This window comes from Phyllobates terribilis, unplaced genomic scaffold (genome assembly GCF_046119375.1).
Source record: "Phyllobates terribilis strain yellow unplaced genomic scaffold, ASM4611937v1 Scaffold_4__5_contigs__length_816908805, whole genome shotgun sequence".
NCBI lineage: Eukaryota > Metazoa > Chordata > Amphibia > Anura > Dendrobatidae > Phyllobates > Phyllobates terribilis.
In genome coordinates, this window is record NW_027362764.1 from 223,875,902 (window position 1) to 223,890,588 (window position 14,687).

Here is a 14,687-nt window from a genome sequence, read left to right on the forward strand (position 1 = left end):
TCACCTGGGAGCGTCCACCTGCTACCTGTCTGCTAGTCTACCCAGAGACTGTCCCTGTCACTTGCCGTGACTACCTGCCCTTCTACCCAGAGACTGTCCCTGTCACTTGCCGTGACTACCTGCCCTTCTACCCAGAGACTGTCCCTGTCACTTGCCGTGACTACCTGCCCTTCTACCCAGAGACTGTCCCTGTCACTTGCTGTGACTACCTGCCCTTCTTCCCTGGGAGCCACCCGCTTCCTTACAAGGACCGCCCCCTTGTATAGTTGCTCAGAGGTTCCGCCTCCCAGACCCGTTACATCCAGTCTAAAATGAAAACTTTTGAATCCCCCCAGGACACGCACTGTGCGCTGCGAGGATTCGCCGGTTTCTGAGCTATTGTAGGATTTACAATAGATATTGCTCATGTAATGTAAGAAGTGAAATCTTTGGCCTTGTATTATACCTATATTTCTCTGTGCATCATGAAATGTGGTATGTGTTAAAGGGGCCCACTGAGACTCTTTCGCCAGGGCCAACAAAAACCTGAAGCCGACCCTGCTTCCAAGAACCCCATTTGGGACTTTTGGAGATAAAGATGTAAGTAGATGTAGAAGAAACATAATGACTATGTACTAATAATTAATCACATAGTGTTTTATTGCGCTTGGCAGTTATAAGGGGTTGACTCGGCAAGAATTTATATAAAAGTAGGATCCTGTTGGAGAATAGGCCAAAATTTGGAAATGATGTTAGTCATCTTATGCCATCTGGAATGGTAATTTGTGATGAAACGAACATGTCCATCTGTTTCCCTTTTGGAAATCGTAAAGTATGTCGCTTAGTATTTTTCGCTCGAAGGTTAGCACGCAGAATTATTATCTTGTAACCTCGTCGTAAAAATCTAGAAGTTAGATTACGCGGTTGATCCTCCAAATCCTCATTCTGGTCGCAAATATGTTGTGCTCCAAGAAACTGTCTGGTAGATATAGCTCGAATCACATGTGCTGATTTATCGTCTAGAAAGGCATTCACAGTAGTTTTTTTAACATAGATGGTCGTATGAAGTTTTCCGGAATTGTCCACTGAAATACTCAAGTCCAAGAAGTCGATGCAATCTTGTTTGATAGTGCAAGATAATTTAATATTCATGGTATTTGTGTTCAAATGTAGAAGAAATTTCTCAAGCTCTGCTCTGGAAGCCCCTGCCAAATAAACAAAATATCATCAATAAACCTTATCCATGATACTACCGAGCCAGATGATGTGTGGTCCATATTCCTGAACATATTCATGTTCCCAAAATTCAAGAAAGAGATTGGCGTAGGATGGAGTTGCTATGACAGCAGGAGGTCTGTTAAAGACCCCAGTGCTTGTCATCCTGATGCTCCTTTGAAACTCTGCCTGTGGCCGACCTTCAAAGGAAACGTGATTCCGGCTGTATACAGTGATGCTGCAGCATTACTGTATATAGCACAAGTGGAATCACAGTGAAGGCAATTCACCCCCCTCTTCCTCCATTAAAAATAAAGAGAATACAAAGAATTCAAGAACACCAAAATTAAATTTTTTCTTGTCGCTGCAATTCCACAAAAAATGCTGTAACAAGCGATCAAAGTCACATCTATCCCAAAATGGTATCAGAAATGTTGTCTCGCCCCATAAAAAATAAAGCTGTCACACAGCTCCATTGAGCGAAAAATTAAAATGTTATGGGTATCGGAAAATGTTGACTCAAACCCCTCAATTTTTTATTTTTTTGCAAATTTCTGATTTTATTTTTCTACCACTAAAATAATAAAAAAACTGGACATGTTTGGTATCGCCATAATTGTACCGATGAGCAGAAACTTACTGAGAGGTCACTTTTACCACAATATGTACACCGTGAAAACAATGTCAGAAAACTGTGAATACTGCAGCCGATCATCAGCTGCTGATTGGCTGCAGCAGTCGTGTCACATTGTTTACGTCATGGGATTGGTAAGATCAGAGGGTCACTGCCGTTATTATTTTCGGCTCCTCTCTGGGGCCATTAATAAGGGATTGTGCAAAACTAATTGCAGCAGAATATACGGAAACCGCACACAACTAACATGGTGTCTACGGGGGCAAAGCCCAGGAATAGCGGGGGATGGTGCAGGATGCAGGTGCCACACTGATATCCCAGCACACAGGTTGTGTATGGTCCTGGCCTCAGCCCTGCACATGGCAGAAGGATGGTGACGTCATACTGTGACATCACATCTAATGATGCTCAATGGTAAAATGCAGTCAGTGCCCCCAGTATGTGCCCACCCCGCGGTCTGGCAGCAGCACATGTACCTGTACGGGTTGGAGTCCACCACCTCTGCACTCATCTGCACAATCTTAGCTCTGTGGGCTCCATGTCTGCTCCTCACCCTGCTCAGCTCCTCTTCCAGCTCCCGGACCCTGGCCTGTAGCTCCTGCACCAGCCTATCAGTAGCCATGGCCGCGCAGCGCCTGACAGCCGAGCAGAGATGCTCTGAATCACTCACTGCCGCCTGTTACAGACACGTCTGCAGTCAGGAAGAGGCGGGTCTGTCCTACACTGCAGCGTAAACTACATCTCCCAGCATGCCTGTAGGCTATCACCCAGTCACGGCATGCTGGGAGATGTAGTTTTGCAGATGGGGCAGCGCCAGGAGTTTGACAGTGGCTAGAGTGCGTCGCTATTGGTGGTTTCTCCATGACTCACGAGTCTGACTCCCTGGGCCTTGTAGTTCTTCAGCCGGAGCCCGAAGTTGCTATACAAACATTCATTGACATAACACTTTGGGGACTGGTTGAGAACTTGCCAGTCTCCAATATGGCCGCAGCGGCGCATTCTTATTTCCTCACGTTAACGTCCGATACGTCATGAGTGTTTTTTTTTCCACTTTAACTTTATTGACACTAAAAAGCGAAACAAAGGTAATAATGTGTCAAAGGTAGAGAAGTCCAAGGTTCAAGTCCAGGCGGTGGACAGACGGTCATTACTGTGTATAGACATGGCAGCGCCAGAGGCAGACACCAGCGCAGTCCGGGAGCAGCACAAGTTTGACGAGCAAAAACTAAATGACTACTTATCCAGCAACCTGCCGGGCTTCAGCGCCAGCGACGGGCTGACAGTCAGGCAGTACAGGTAAGATTGATGGACTGACAGGCAGTACAGGTGAGAATGACGGGCTGACAGGCAGCTCAGGTGAGAGCCACGGGCTGACAGGCAGTACAGGTAAGATTGATGGACTGACAGGCAGTACAGGTGAGAATGACGGGCTGACAGGCAGTACAGGTGAGAATGACGGGCTGACAGGCAGTACAGGTGAGAATGACGGGCTGACAGGCAGCTCAGGTGAGAGCCACGGACTGACAGGCAGTACAGGTGAGAGCGACTGGCTGACTGACAGGCAGTGCAGGTGAGAGTGACGGGCTGACAGGCAGCTCAGGTGAGAGTGACGGGCTGACAGGCAGCTCAGGTGAGAATGACGGGCTGACAGGCAGTGCAGGTGAGAGTGACGGGCTGACAGGCAGCTCAGGTAAGAGCGACTGACTGACAGGCAGTGCAGGTGAGAGTGACGGGCTGACTGACAGGCAGCTTAGGTGAGAGTGACGGGCTGACTGACAGGCAGCTTAGGTGAGAGCGACTGGCTGACTGACAGGCAGTGCAGGTGAGAGTGACGGGCTGACAGGCAGCTCAGTTGAGAATGACGGGCTGACAGACAGCTCAGGTGAGAGCGACTGGCTGACTGACAGGCAGTGCTGGTGAGAGTGACGGGCTGACAGACAGCTCAGGTGAGAGCGACTGGCTGACTGACAGGCAGTGCAGGTGAGAGTGACGGGCTGACAGGCAGCTCAGGTGAGAGCGACTGGCTGACTGACAGGCAGCTCAGGTGAGAGCGACTGGCTGACTGACAGGCAGCTCAGGTGAGAGCGACTGGCTGACTGACAGGCAGCTCAGGTGAGAGCGACTGGCTGACTGACAGGCAGCTCAGGTGAGAGCGACTGGCTGACTGACAGGCAGCTCAGGTGAGAGCGACTGGCTGACTGACAGGCAGCTCAGGTGAGAGCGACTGGCTGACTGACAGGCAGCTCAGGTGAGAGCGACTGGCTGACTGACAGGCAGCTCAGGTGAGAGCGACTGGCTGACTGACAGGCAGCTCAGGTGAGAGCGACTGGCTGACTGACAGGCAGCTCAGGTGAGAGCGACTGGCTGACTGACAGGCAGCTCAGGTGAGAGCGACTGGCTGACTGACAGGCAGCTCAGGTGAGAGCGACTGGCTGACTGACAGGCAGCTCAGGTGAGAGCGACGGGCTGACAGGCAGTACAGGTGAGAGTGACGGGCTGACAGTCAGGCAGTACAGGTGAGAGTGACGGGCTGACAGTCAGGCAGTACAGGTGAGAGTGACGGGCTGACAGTCAGGCAGTACAGGTGAGAGTGACGGGCTGACAGTCAGGCAGTACAGGTGAGAGTGACGGGCTGACAGTCAGGCAGTACAGGTGAGAGTGACGGGCTGACAGTCAGGCAGTACAGGTGAGAGTGACGGGCTGACAGTCAGGCAGTACAGATGAGAGTGACGGGCTGACAGTCAGGCAGTACAGGTGAGAGTGACGGGCTGACAGTCAGGCAGTACAGGTGAGAGTGACGGGCTAACAGGCAGCTCAGGTGAGAGCGGCTGACAGGCAGTGCAGGTGACAGTGACGGGCTGACAGGCAGCTCAGGTGAGAGCGACTGGCTGACTGACAGGCAGTGCAGGTGAGAGTGACGGGCTGACAGGCAGTGCAGGTGAGAGTGACGGGCTGACAGGCAGCTCAGGTGAGAGCGACTGACTGACAAGCAGTGCAGGTGAGAGTGACGGGCTAACAGGCAGATCAGGTGAGAGCGACTGGCTGACTGACAGGCAGTGCAGGTGAGAATGACTGGCTGACAGGCAGCTCAGGTGACAGCGACTGGCTGACTGACAGGCAGTGCAGGTGAGAGTGACGGGCTGACAGGCAGCTCAGGTGAGAGCGACTGGCTGACTGACAGGCAGCTCAGGTGAGAATGACGGGCTGACAGGCAGCTCAGGTGAGAATAACGGGCTGACAGGCAGCTCAGGTGAGAATGACGGGCTGACAGGCAGCTCAGGTGAGAATGACGGGCAGACAGGCAGCTCAGGTGAGAGCGACTGGCTGACTGACAGGCAGTGCAGGTGAGAGTGACGGGCTGACAGGCAGCTCAGGTGAGAGCGACTGGCTGGCTGACAGGCAGCTCAGGTGAGAGCGACTGGCTGACAGGCAGCTCAGGTGAGAATGACGGGCTGACAGGCAGCTCAGGTGAGAATGACGGGCTGACAGGCAGCTCAGGTGAGAATGACGGGCTGACAGGCTGCTCAGGTGAGAATGACGGGCAGACAGGCAGCTCAGGTGAGAGCGACTGGCTGACTGACAGGCAGTGCAGGTGAGAGTGACGGGCTGACAGGCAGCTCAGGTGAGAGCGACTGGCTGACTGACAGGCAGCTCAGGTGAGAGTGACGGGCTGACAGTCAGGCAGTACAGGTGAGAGTGATGGGCTGACAGTCAGGCAGTACAGGTGAGATTGACGGGCTGACAGGCAGCTCAGTTGAGAATGACGGGCTGACAGGCAGCTCAGGTGAGAGCGATTGTCTGACTGACAGGCAGCTCAGGTGAGAGCGACTGGCTGACTGACAGGCAGCTCAGGTGAGAGCGACTGGCTGACTGACAGGCAGTGCAGGTGAGAGTGACAGGCAGCTCAGGTGAGAGCGACTGGCTGACTGACAGGCAGTACAGGTGAGAGTGACGGGCTGACAGGCAGCTCAGGTGAGAGTGTCGGGCTGACAGTCAGGCAGTACAGGTGAGAGTGTCGGGCTGACAGGCAGTACAGGTGAAAGTGACGGGCTGACAGTCAGGCAGTACAGGTGAGAGTGACGGGCTGACAGTCAGGCAGTACAGGTGAGAGTGACGGGCTGACAGTCAGGCAGTACAGGTGAGAGTGATGGGCTGACAGTCAGGCAGTACAGGTGAGAGTGACGGGCTGACAGTCAGGCAGTACAGGTGAGAGTCACTGGCTGACTGACAGGCAGTACAGGTGAGAGTGACGGGCTGACAGGCAGCTCAGGTGAGAGTGTCGGGCTGACAGGCAGTACTGGTGAGAGTGACGGGCTGACAGTCAGGCAGTACAGATGAGAGTGACAGGCTGACAGTCAGGCAGTACAGATGAGAGTGACGGGCTGACCGTCAGGCAGTACCGATGAGAGTGACGGGCTGACCGTCAGGCAGTACCGATGAGAGTGACGGGCTGACCGTCAGGCAGTACCGATGAGAGTGACGGGCTGACAGTCAGGCAGTACAGGTGAGCGTGACGGGCTGACAGTCAGACAGTACAGGTGAGCGTGACAGGCAGTACAGGTGAGCGTGACGGGCTGACAGTCAGGCAGTACAGGTGAGCGTGACGGGCTGACAGGCAGTACAGGTGAGCGTGACGGGCTGACAGTCAGGCAGTACAGGTGAGTGTGACGGGCTGACAGCCAGTACAGGTGAGCGGGGCAGGCACCTTACCCTGCAATACTTATTATTGGGGGCTCTGCTTCATTGCCATCATAGACTGCACAATGCACAGGAAAGCCCCTGTGTGTGCACTGCTTATAGGACCATTGCTGGCAGATGGACAAGGGATTTTTCAACTTTTGAACCTTCCTTTTTGTACAATATTGGGTGTGGAAAATGGGCCCCAAGCACCAAATTGAATGAAGGTTCAAACTATTCCCCCCCCTTCACACACTTGATGGAGCATTGCACGGGCACAGTGACCAAAACCAATTAGTCTTCTTGGTCGCGCCACCCAATCAGTGCAGCGGTCAAGATGAGTTTGTTATTCAGTATGCCCTCTGCATAGGCAGCAAGTTGGAAAAGACTGAGCAATAATAGGTGCAGAAGTTGCAATCGTACCTGGGCCCTGAAGACTGGGGGGGCAAAGATCGCTTTGCAACATGGGAAAATGCTATTACTATTAAAGAATGGTGCTAGTTGGGGGCCCTGTTGGGGATTTTGCATTGGGGCCGCTGAGCCTGACCATACTGATCAGTGTGGTGCTCTGTGCTGTGCCATAGCTCTCTGCCTTTCCTCTAATTTTGTGAGATGATGGACAGCCTGCTCCAAATTTAAGTGTCCTTTGGGGGGAAAAAAACCCTAAAGTTGTAAGACGTTAGCATATTACACATTTTTCTCCAACTCTAACTAGTTTAGGGCTAAGGCTCTAGTTATAGCCATGGTAAAATGATTTAAGAAGAAAGAAACTCTAAGGGCTCTTTGACCTGTCCGTGTGTCCGGTGGTGACAGTTTGCACACGTACCGGAGACACTGACCCACGCAGACCCATTCAAATCTATGTGTCTGCGCACGTCAGTGTGTTTCCACGGACCGTGTGTCCATGAGCTCCACACGTAGACATGTCCATTTTTGGCCGGCAGCACGGATCACACGGACCCATTCAAGTCAATGGGTCCATGTAAACACGTTCCACACATGGATGCCATCCGTGCGGTAAGTTAGCGCTGTTCCCAAGCGCCGGATGCTGAATGCTGCCCTCATCATTTTTCCCTGCCGGCACTGCGATCAGCGCCAGCACGGAATAATGATGAGAGTAGTAGTCTGCTCCCGCAGTGTCCACCCGGAGCGGGACCCGGAGCTGCGCTCAGCAAGCTGTGTCCTGTCACTCACTGAGTGCAGCTCAGCTCCGGGGCGTGTTCGCTGCGGGAGTCATTCTCCCCTGCTCCTCTGCTGATCGGTCACATGGATTACAGCGGGGGACACTTAGAACAGGCGAGTATATGGATTTTTTTTATTGTATTTTTATTTGTACAGGTGGACACTGCGGGAGCAGACTACTACTCTCATCATTGTCCCTGCTAGTGCTGATCGCTGCTTCGACAGGGGGACTATGATGAGGGCAGTGTTCAGCACTTGGTGCTTGGGAACAGCGCTAACTGTACACTGATTTGGAAGCGACGGTACGTGTGCTCCTGATGCGGCGAACGGGCAGCACTCGTGTGCCACACAGGTGGACACGGATATCTCCGGTACGGGTTTTTCCAGTACCGGAAATATCAGGAAGTGTGAAAGATCCCTAAAACTGTCCACATGTTAAGAGGTACAACATTCTAGCCTTGCCCCCAGCCATTGGCCACCTCTCTACACCACTGGGCCTTCTGCTTTACTGACCAGCACCGCATGCAGTTACAGCATATCATTAGAATGTGCCATAGAATGATAAGACCCTCTATGATCCTCAGATTGCAGCCCCATATGGAGTATAGCAGCCCCATATGGAGTATAGCAGCCCCATACGGAGTATAGCAGCCCCATACGGAGTATAGCAGCCCCATACGGAGTATAGCAGCCCCATACGGAGTATAGCAGCCCCATACGGAGTATAGCAGCCCCATACGGAGTATAGCAGCCCCATACGGAGTATAGCAGCCCCATACGGAGTATAGCAGCCCCACTTGCTTTTTCCCTAAAGAATAAAACCACAAATGGCTGGGGTGTAGCCAGAATTCTTATCACCCTGAAGCATATGATATCATATTTGGGCCCCACCACCTAGTGACAAAAGCTGAAATGGCAACATTTAGTGAAAGTTAAACTGTATCCTCTATGTGGACCTGTAGTTTATGGCATCTGTGAAGGTCAAGGGTTTATAGAATGATAAAGTACAAGCTATGGACCAATGGAATTACAAAGGTCTCTTTATTTATTAGCAGAATGACATTGATAGTGTGTTGTGCTCATATGTCTAGGGCAGAGGGTAACTTTATCAGAAAAGTGCCACAAATTATATATTTCTCCTATTAGGTTGTTATTTTAACAACTGGTTTATCTGTGCAAAAGGTGTGAAGGGAATCCGCCAGCAGGATTTCACTCCCCAAACTATTTATATGTGCATGTAGCTCTTTCAAAGACCAGTTCAGTAATACCTTTACACCGCCAGTCCATCTCTTCGGTACTGAGAAATCTGCATTTTAATTGATATGTAAATGAGGTTGAAGTGCTGTTACAGATCCGGGTGGTGGAAACTCTGTGCTTCGGTGAAACGAGGGACCAGAGGGGCGTGACTAAGTATCTACTCGGCCCGACCAAGGTCGCACGGCGGCTCAGTCGACTCCGTGAACCAGGGAGGGACCGAGCAGAGGGACCAGGTGCCACTCTGGGACCGACCTTGTATGAGAGCAGGTGACGCCCACAGGGCAGAAGGCAGGAACTGACCGTTACAGCGGAAGAGCACGGCAGGCGGGCTGACGGGTGGTCCGGGTAGACAGACAGGCTGATTCGGCTGATAGCCAGACAGGTGCTTCCAGGTAAGCAGGCAAGCTGGCACGGCAGGTAACAGGCAGGTGCTTCCAGGTAAGCAGGCGGGTGGGCACTGCAGGTAATAGGCAGGTGCTTCCAGGTAAGCAGGCGGGCGGGCACGGCAGGTGACAGGCAGGTGCTTCCAGGAAGCTGGCTGGCGGGCACGGCAGGTAACAGGCAGGTGCTTCCTGGTAAGCAGGCGGGCAGAGCCCATAGACAGACTGGCGGACTGGACTGTAGGCAGACTGTCGGGCTGGAAAGTACTGAGACTGGCGGACTAGACTGAAGAACAGACTGGCGGACAGGACTGACTTGCAGAGAACCTGAGGGCTGAAGCAAAGTAAGTATCATAGAGCAACAACCTTGCACAGGCACCTCCATATTGGAGCAGGTGCCTTTTATAGAGATAGTCCTCCGGCCATTGGCCGGGGACTTTTTAGGACGGTGCGTGCGTCCCCTTTAAGAGGGAGGGAGCGCGCCCTAAGCACAGTGCCAGGAAAGCTGCATGCCGGAGCAGGACCGTGGTGGTAGGGGAGACGGCGTCTCTGCCTGGCAGGGGGCAGAGACGCCGATGCTACAAGTGCTATTTGGAGATCTGAAGCATCTGTCACTCCAGCTCTATTCCCTCCATAGTTCTGCCTACTCCTGTTTGACTGGCTGCTCATTTGCTTGAAGTCACACAGCAAAAGAAGTCGGTGCGGGGCGGGGAATAGAGCTGGAGTGACAGAGGCTTCAGATCTACAAATAGCACTTCAGCCTCATTTGCATATCAATTTAAACGCTGAATTCTCAGTAACAGAGGAATACACTGGTGGTGTAAAGGTGTTTCCGGACTTGTCTTAAAAAAAGTTAAATGCACATATAAATAGTTTGAGAGGTGAAATCCTGCTGTCAGATTCCTTTTTAAGTTTCGATTGATCGCTAAAGCCATAGACCTAATTGCATGGTAAGACAGATTTTTTCCACGCCTAGGAATGAAATCGCAATTCTTTTCCAACTTTACTTGTTTTATAACATTGTAATGCCAGGATTCCTCTAGAACTTCTCTCTTGTACAGGCACGCAGCATGCGTACTCCCAGCTTGTCTGTGACTTGCAGTATTTTTATCTAATAAAGTTACACAATTTTTTTTATAAATGGAAAAATAAATTTCTAATTATTTTCATTATTCTAGATCTGGACAATCCAACCCTACATTTTTTCTGCAGAAAGGTCAGAAAAAATTTGTTCTGAGGAAGAAGCCGCACGGCCTGCTGCTGCCGGGAGCTCATCGGGTAAAGTGCGATTCATCATCTGAGGGTTGAATATTCCAAACAGCAAATAGTCCTTTTTCTTTCTTACTAGACTGCATTCAGCTCTGACGTTTGCTGATATTTAGTGGGAAATATGAAAAGTGCAATAGATAATTTCAATTTCATATGTACAGTCAGGATCAAAGCAGAAATTGTTAAACTATTTTAAGAAATGTCGCTTTCTAATGAGCTAAATCTTTCTAAAGAGTGTTATGTACAGAGAACCTTTCGTCACATGGTCGTTCTTGACTTTTGTTGCTTTAATGCTAAAACTTCAAATGGGGTCATACTGACCCCTTGCCTTTATTTTTTCTTCAATAAGTTATTCATTTTTTTACTATTTTCCTCCAAGTACTGTGAGTTTTATTTATTTTTTGTTCTCTATACAATATGTATTGCAGTCTACAAAATATATATATATATTTTTTTTTTCGGTTTTATAAAAAAGAATTCTATCTGTTCTAAAAATGATGCTAAGTAGCTGCAATATCATTGTAGGGAAAGCGACATATTCTCGTCTAATTATCAGTAATTCCAAATTTATACATCTGTTCACATTGTGCATAACCCAATATGTATAACAAAGCTCTTTGGCCTTCATTACTGTGGCTACTATAAAGATAAGGGCAGGCTAGAAAATATTGATTGACAGAATTGCACAGTCCTCTTTCTCCCCAATAATGGTCTTATATTATATTATACACTGCTCAAAAAAATAAAGGGAACACTCAAATAACACATCCTAGATCTGAATGAATGAAATATTCTCATTGAATACTTTGTTCTGTACAAAGTTGAATGTGCTGACAACAAAATCACACAAAAATCATCAATGGAAATCAAATTTATTAACCAATGGAGGCCTGGATTTGGAGTCACCCCCAAAATTAAAGTGGAAAAACACACTACAGGCTGATCCAACTTTGATGTAATGTCCTTAAAACAAGTCAAAATGAGGCTCAGTATTGTGTGCGGCCTCCACGTGCCTGTATGACCTCCCTACAACGCCTGGGCATGCTCCTGATGAGGTTGCGGATGGTCTCCTGTGGGATCTCCTCCCAGACCTGGACTAAAGCATCCGCCAACTCCTGGACAGTCTGTGGTGCAATGTGACGTTGGTGGATGGAGCGAGACATGATGTCACAGATGTGCTCAATCGGATTCAGATCTGGGGAACGGGCGGGCCAGTCCATAGCTTCAATGCTTTCATCTTGCAGGAACTGCTGACACACTCCAGCCACATGAGGTCTGGCATTGTCCTGCATTAGGAGGAACCCAGGTCCAACCGCACCAGCATATGGTCTCACAAGGGGTCTGAGGATTTCATTTCGGTACCTAATGGCAGTCAGGCTACCTCTGGCGAGCACATGGAGGGCTGTGCCACCCCACACCATTACTGACCCACTGCCAAACTGGTCATGCTGAGGGATGTTGCAGGCCGCAGATCGCTCTCCACGGCGTCTTCAGACTCTGTCACGTCTGTCACATGTGCTCAGTGTGAACCTGCTTTCATCTGTGAAGAGCACAAGGCGCCAGTGATGACTTTGCCAATCCTGGTGTTCTGTGACAAATGCCAAGCGTCCTGCACAGTGTTGGGCTGTGAGCACAACCCCAATCTGTGGACGTCGGGCCCTCATACCACCTTCATGGAGTCGGTTTCTAACCGTTTGTGCAGACACATGCACATTTGTGGCCTGCTGGAGGTCATTTTGCAGGGCTCTGGCAGTGCTCCTCCTGTTCCTCTTTGCCCAAAGGAGGAGGTAACGGTCCCGGTGCTGGGTTGTTGCCCTCCTATGGCCCCCTCCACATCTCCTGGTATCTGCTCCATGCTCTGGACACTGTGCTGACAGACACAGCTACCCTTCTTGCCACAGCTCGCACTGATGTGCCATCCTGGAAGAACTGCACTACCTGAGCAACTTCTGTGGGTTGTACTGTAGACTCCGCCTCATGCTACTGTACCTCTAAGGGTGAGAGCAATGGCAAAATGAAAAAGTGACCAAAACAACAGCCAAAAAGGATGAGAACAGAGAAATGGTCTGTGATCACCACCTGCAGAACCACTCCTTTATAGGGTATATCTTCCTAATTGCCTATCATTTCTACCAGTTGTCTGTTCCATTTGCACAACAGCAGAAGAAATTGATTCACGATCAGTGTTGCTTCATAACTGGACAGGTAGATTTCACAGAAGTGTGATTGACTTGCATTGTGTTGTTTAAGTGTTCCCTTTATTTTTTTGAGTAGTGTATTACAGTTCATCTAGGGGAGATTTTTGATCACAGAAATAAATTCTTTAAAAGAAGAGTAGATATAATTACTGTACAGGTCACAATAGTTTTTAACTTACATTAAAAAAAACTAGTGAAGAGTTATGATTGTTACATAGTATAGCGCCACCTGGTGTTCAAAGTGTATAACGTAAGCCCCTTTACCCTCTGAGTGCTGCTGGACATGCTGTACACGCTCAGTCAATCTCCCCACAGCCGGATCCCCATTTCTCATTAGAAAGAAAATATAAATGTGGACTTTCATAGGTGTAGATGTAAGGGCGGCTGTCTAGTATGCTTTGTTTCCATCGCTCCAGACTCTGGTACATTTAGTTGATTGATAGTATTTGTGTCTGCCAGAGGGGAAGGAGACTGACAATGGAGCTTACTGGAGACTAGACACAGCTGCCAGAGGGGGCAGGAGGTTGGTGGTGATGTGGAGCAGGTTGTAGCCAACGACAAGTACAGTGCTTGTAAAAGGGCTTTAGATTAGATAGGAATTAAACAGAAATGGGTCATGTGACTCGGAGATATGTAGTTAAAAGTGGCAGTTTTTGCCCGGACTGTTTGTAGGATAGCGGTTTTAAAGGGAATCTGTCACCAGGTTTTTTCTACCCCATTTGAGCGCAGGATGATGTAGGGCAGTGACCCTGATTCCAGCATTATGTCACTTACTTTACTGGGTGCTGCAGTTAAAAACTGTTTCCTTTGCTGCAGATCTAACAGGTTCCTGAATATAGAGCTCTGTATAACCCCGTCCACACCGCTGATTGGCAGCTGTCTTTGTACATTGTGCATAAGCAGCAAGCTGCCAATCATTCATGGGGGTAGGCTGTACTGCCTGGCAACAGGCCAAGTAGTCCTCTAGTGATGATTTCCTGCAGATAAAACAATGATTGTCAAAGCGCCATTGCTCTGCACATGTTCCACCTTATGTCACTTCTTTTAAAGGGAATCTGTCTCCAGGTTTTTGCTACCTCATCTGAAAGCAGCAGAATGTAGGGAAACAGACCCTGATTCCACCAATGTTGTATTTCTGGATGCAGCAGTTGTGATACAATCAGCGGTTTTAGAGCATGTAGCAGAGCTGAGAAAGTTTCCCCCGCTCACACCCGGCTCTGTACGTACATTGTCTATTGATTGATATTGTTGATATGCCATTTACCTATTGTTAAACTCAATATAAATCATTTAAAAAATAAAAAAAAATCAATACTTCCACACTGGTTCTTCTCTTATTTATTTTCCTTAGATTGAAAGAGAATATGAAGTGCAGAAGGCTTTATTTTCTGGTGGATTTCCTGTGCCAAAGTCCTTAATTTACTGTCGAGATGTCTCGGTTATCGGTACAGAATTTTACGTGATGGAACATGTGCAGGTTAGTTTTTCTCTAATGCATAACAAACATGTCCCTTTGATTCACTCTGTCTGCACTTACTTTGTGGTACTTCTCAGTGGCGCTGAAATCTGATGGCACTATGTGAAGCACTCTAAGGCTAAGTGCCCACGATGCAGAAATTCTCCAGATTTTTCCTGAGCATTTCTGCATCTCCCTGGCAGAAAAAAACATGCGGATTGTACATGCGTTTTCCTGCCAGGGACATGCGGATGTGAAGCGTTCTTCACATGCATTTCCGCATGCGGGTTGACAAGCGCTTTTCCAACCGATTTTAGCATCACTTGGAAAGTGCTTGACAACTTGGTCCTACTATATAAATCCATGCAAACGGCATGGATTTATATAGTGTGACCGAAAGAATGGTAAAAAAAAAAAAAAAAAAAAAATCTATACTTACC

At 49.2% G+C, this 14,687-nt stretch overlaps 1 protein-coding gene and 1 long non-coding RNA gene across 3 annotated transcripts in view; one reads left to right on the forward strand and one right to left on the reverse strand.

The window, feature by feature from the left end:
* Positions 1 to 615: 615 nt before the first annotated feature.
* LOC141265266 (uncharacterized) lies at positions 616 to 2,685 on the reverse strand. The gene is made up of 2 exons (XR_012320070.1): positions 2,305 to 2,685; positions 616 to 1,184 (listed from the first exon to the last, which is right to left on the reverse strand). It is a non-coding gene; the product is annotated as an uncharacterized lncRNA (long non-coding RNA).
* Positions 2,686 to 2,888: 203 nt separating this feature from the next.
* LOC141265265 (acyl-CoA dehydrogenase family member 11-like) overlaps positions 2,889 to 14,687 on the forward strand; it is a 103,041-nt gene continuing 91,242 nt past the window's right edge. The window contains exons 1-3 of one of the 2 annotated variants that reach the window (XM_073678114.1): positions 2,889 to 2,913; positions 10,503 to 10,602; positions 14,143 to 14,268. In XM_073678114.1, the coding sequence (XP_073534215.1) occupies positions 14,254 to 14,268 (15 nt within the window). In that variant the 5' untranslated portion in view covers positions 2,889 to 2,913; positions 10,503 to 10,602; positions 14,143 to 14,253. The other variant, XM_073678113.1, reaches the window with a different exon arrangement.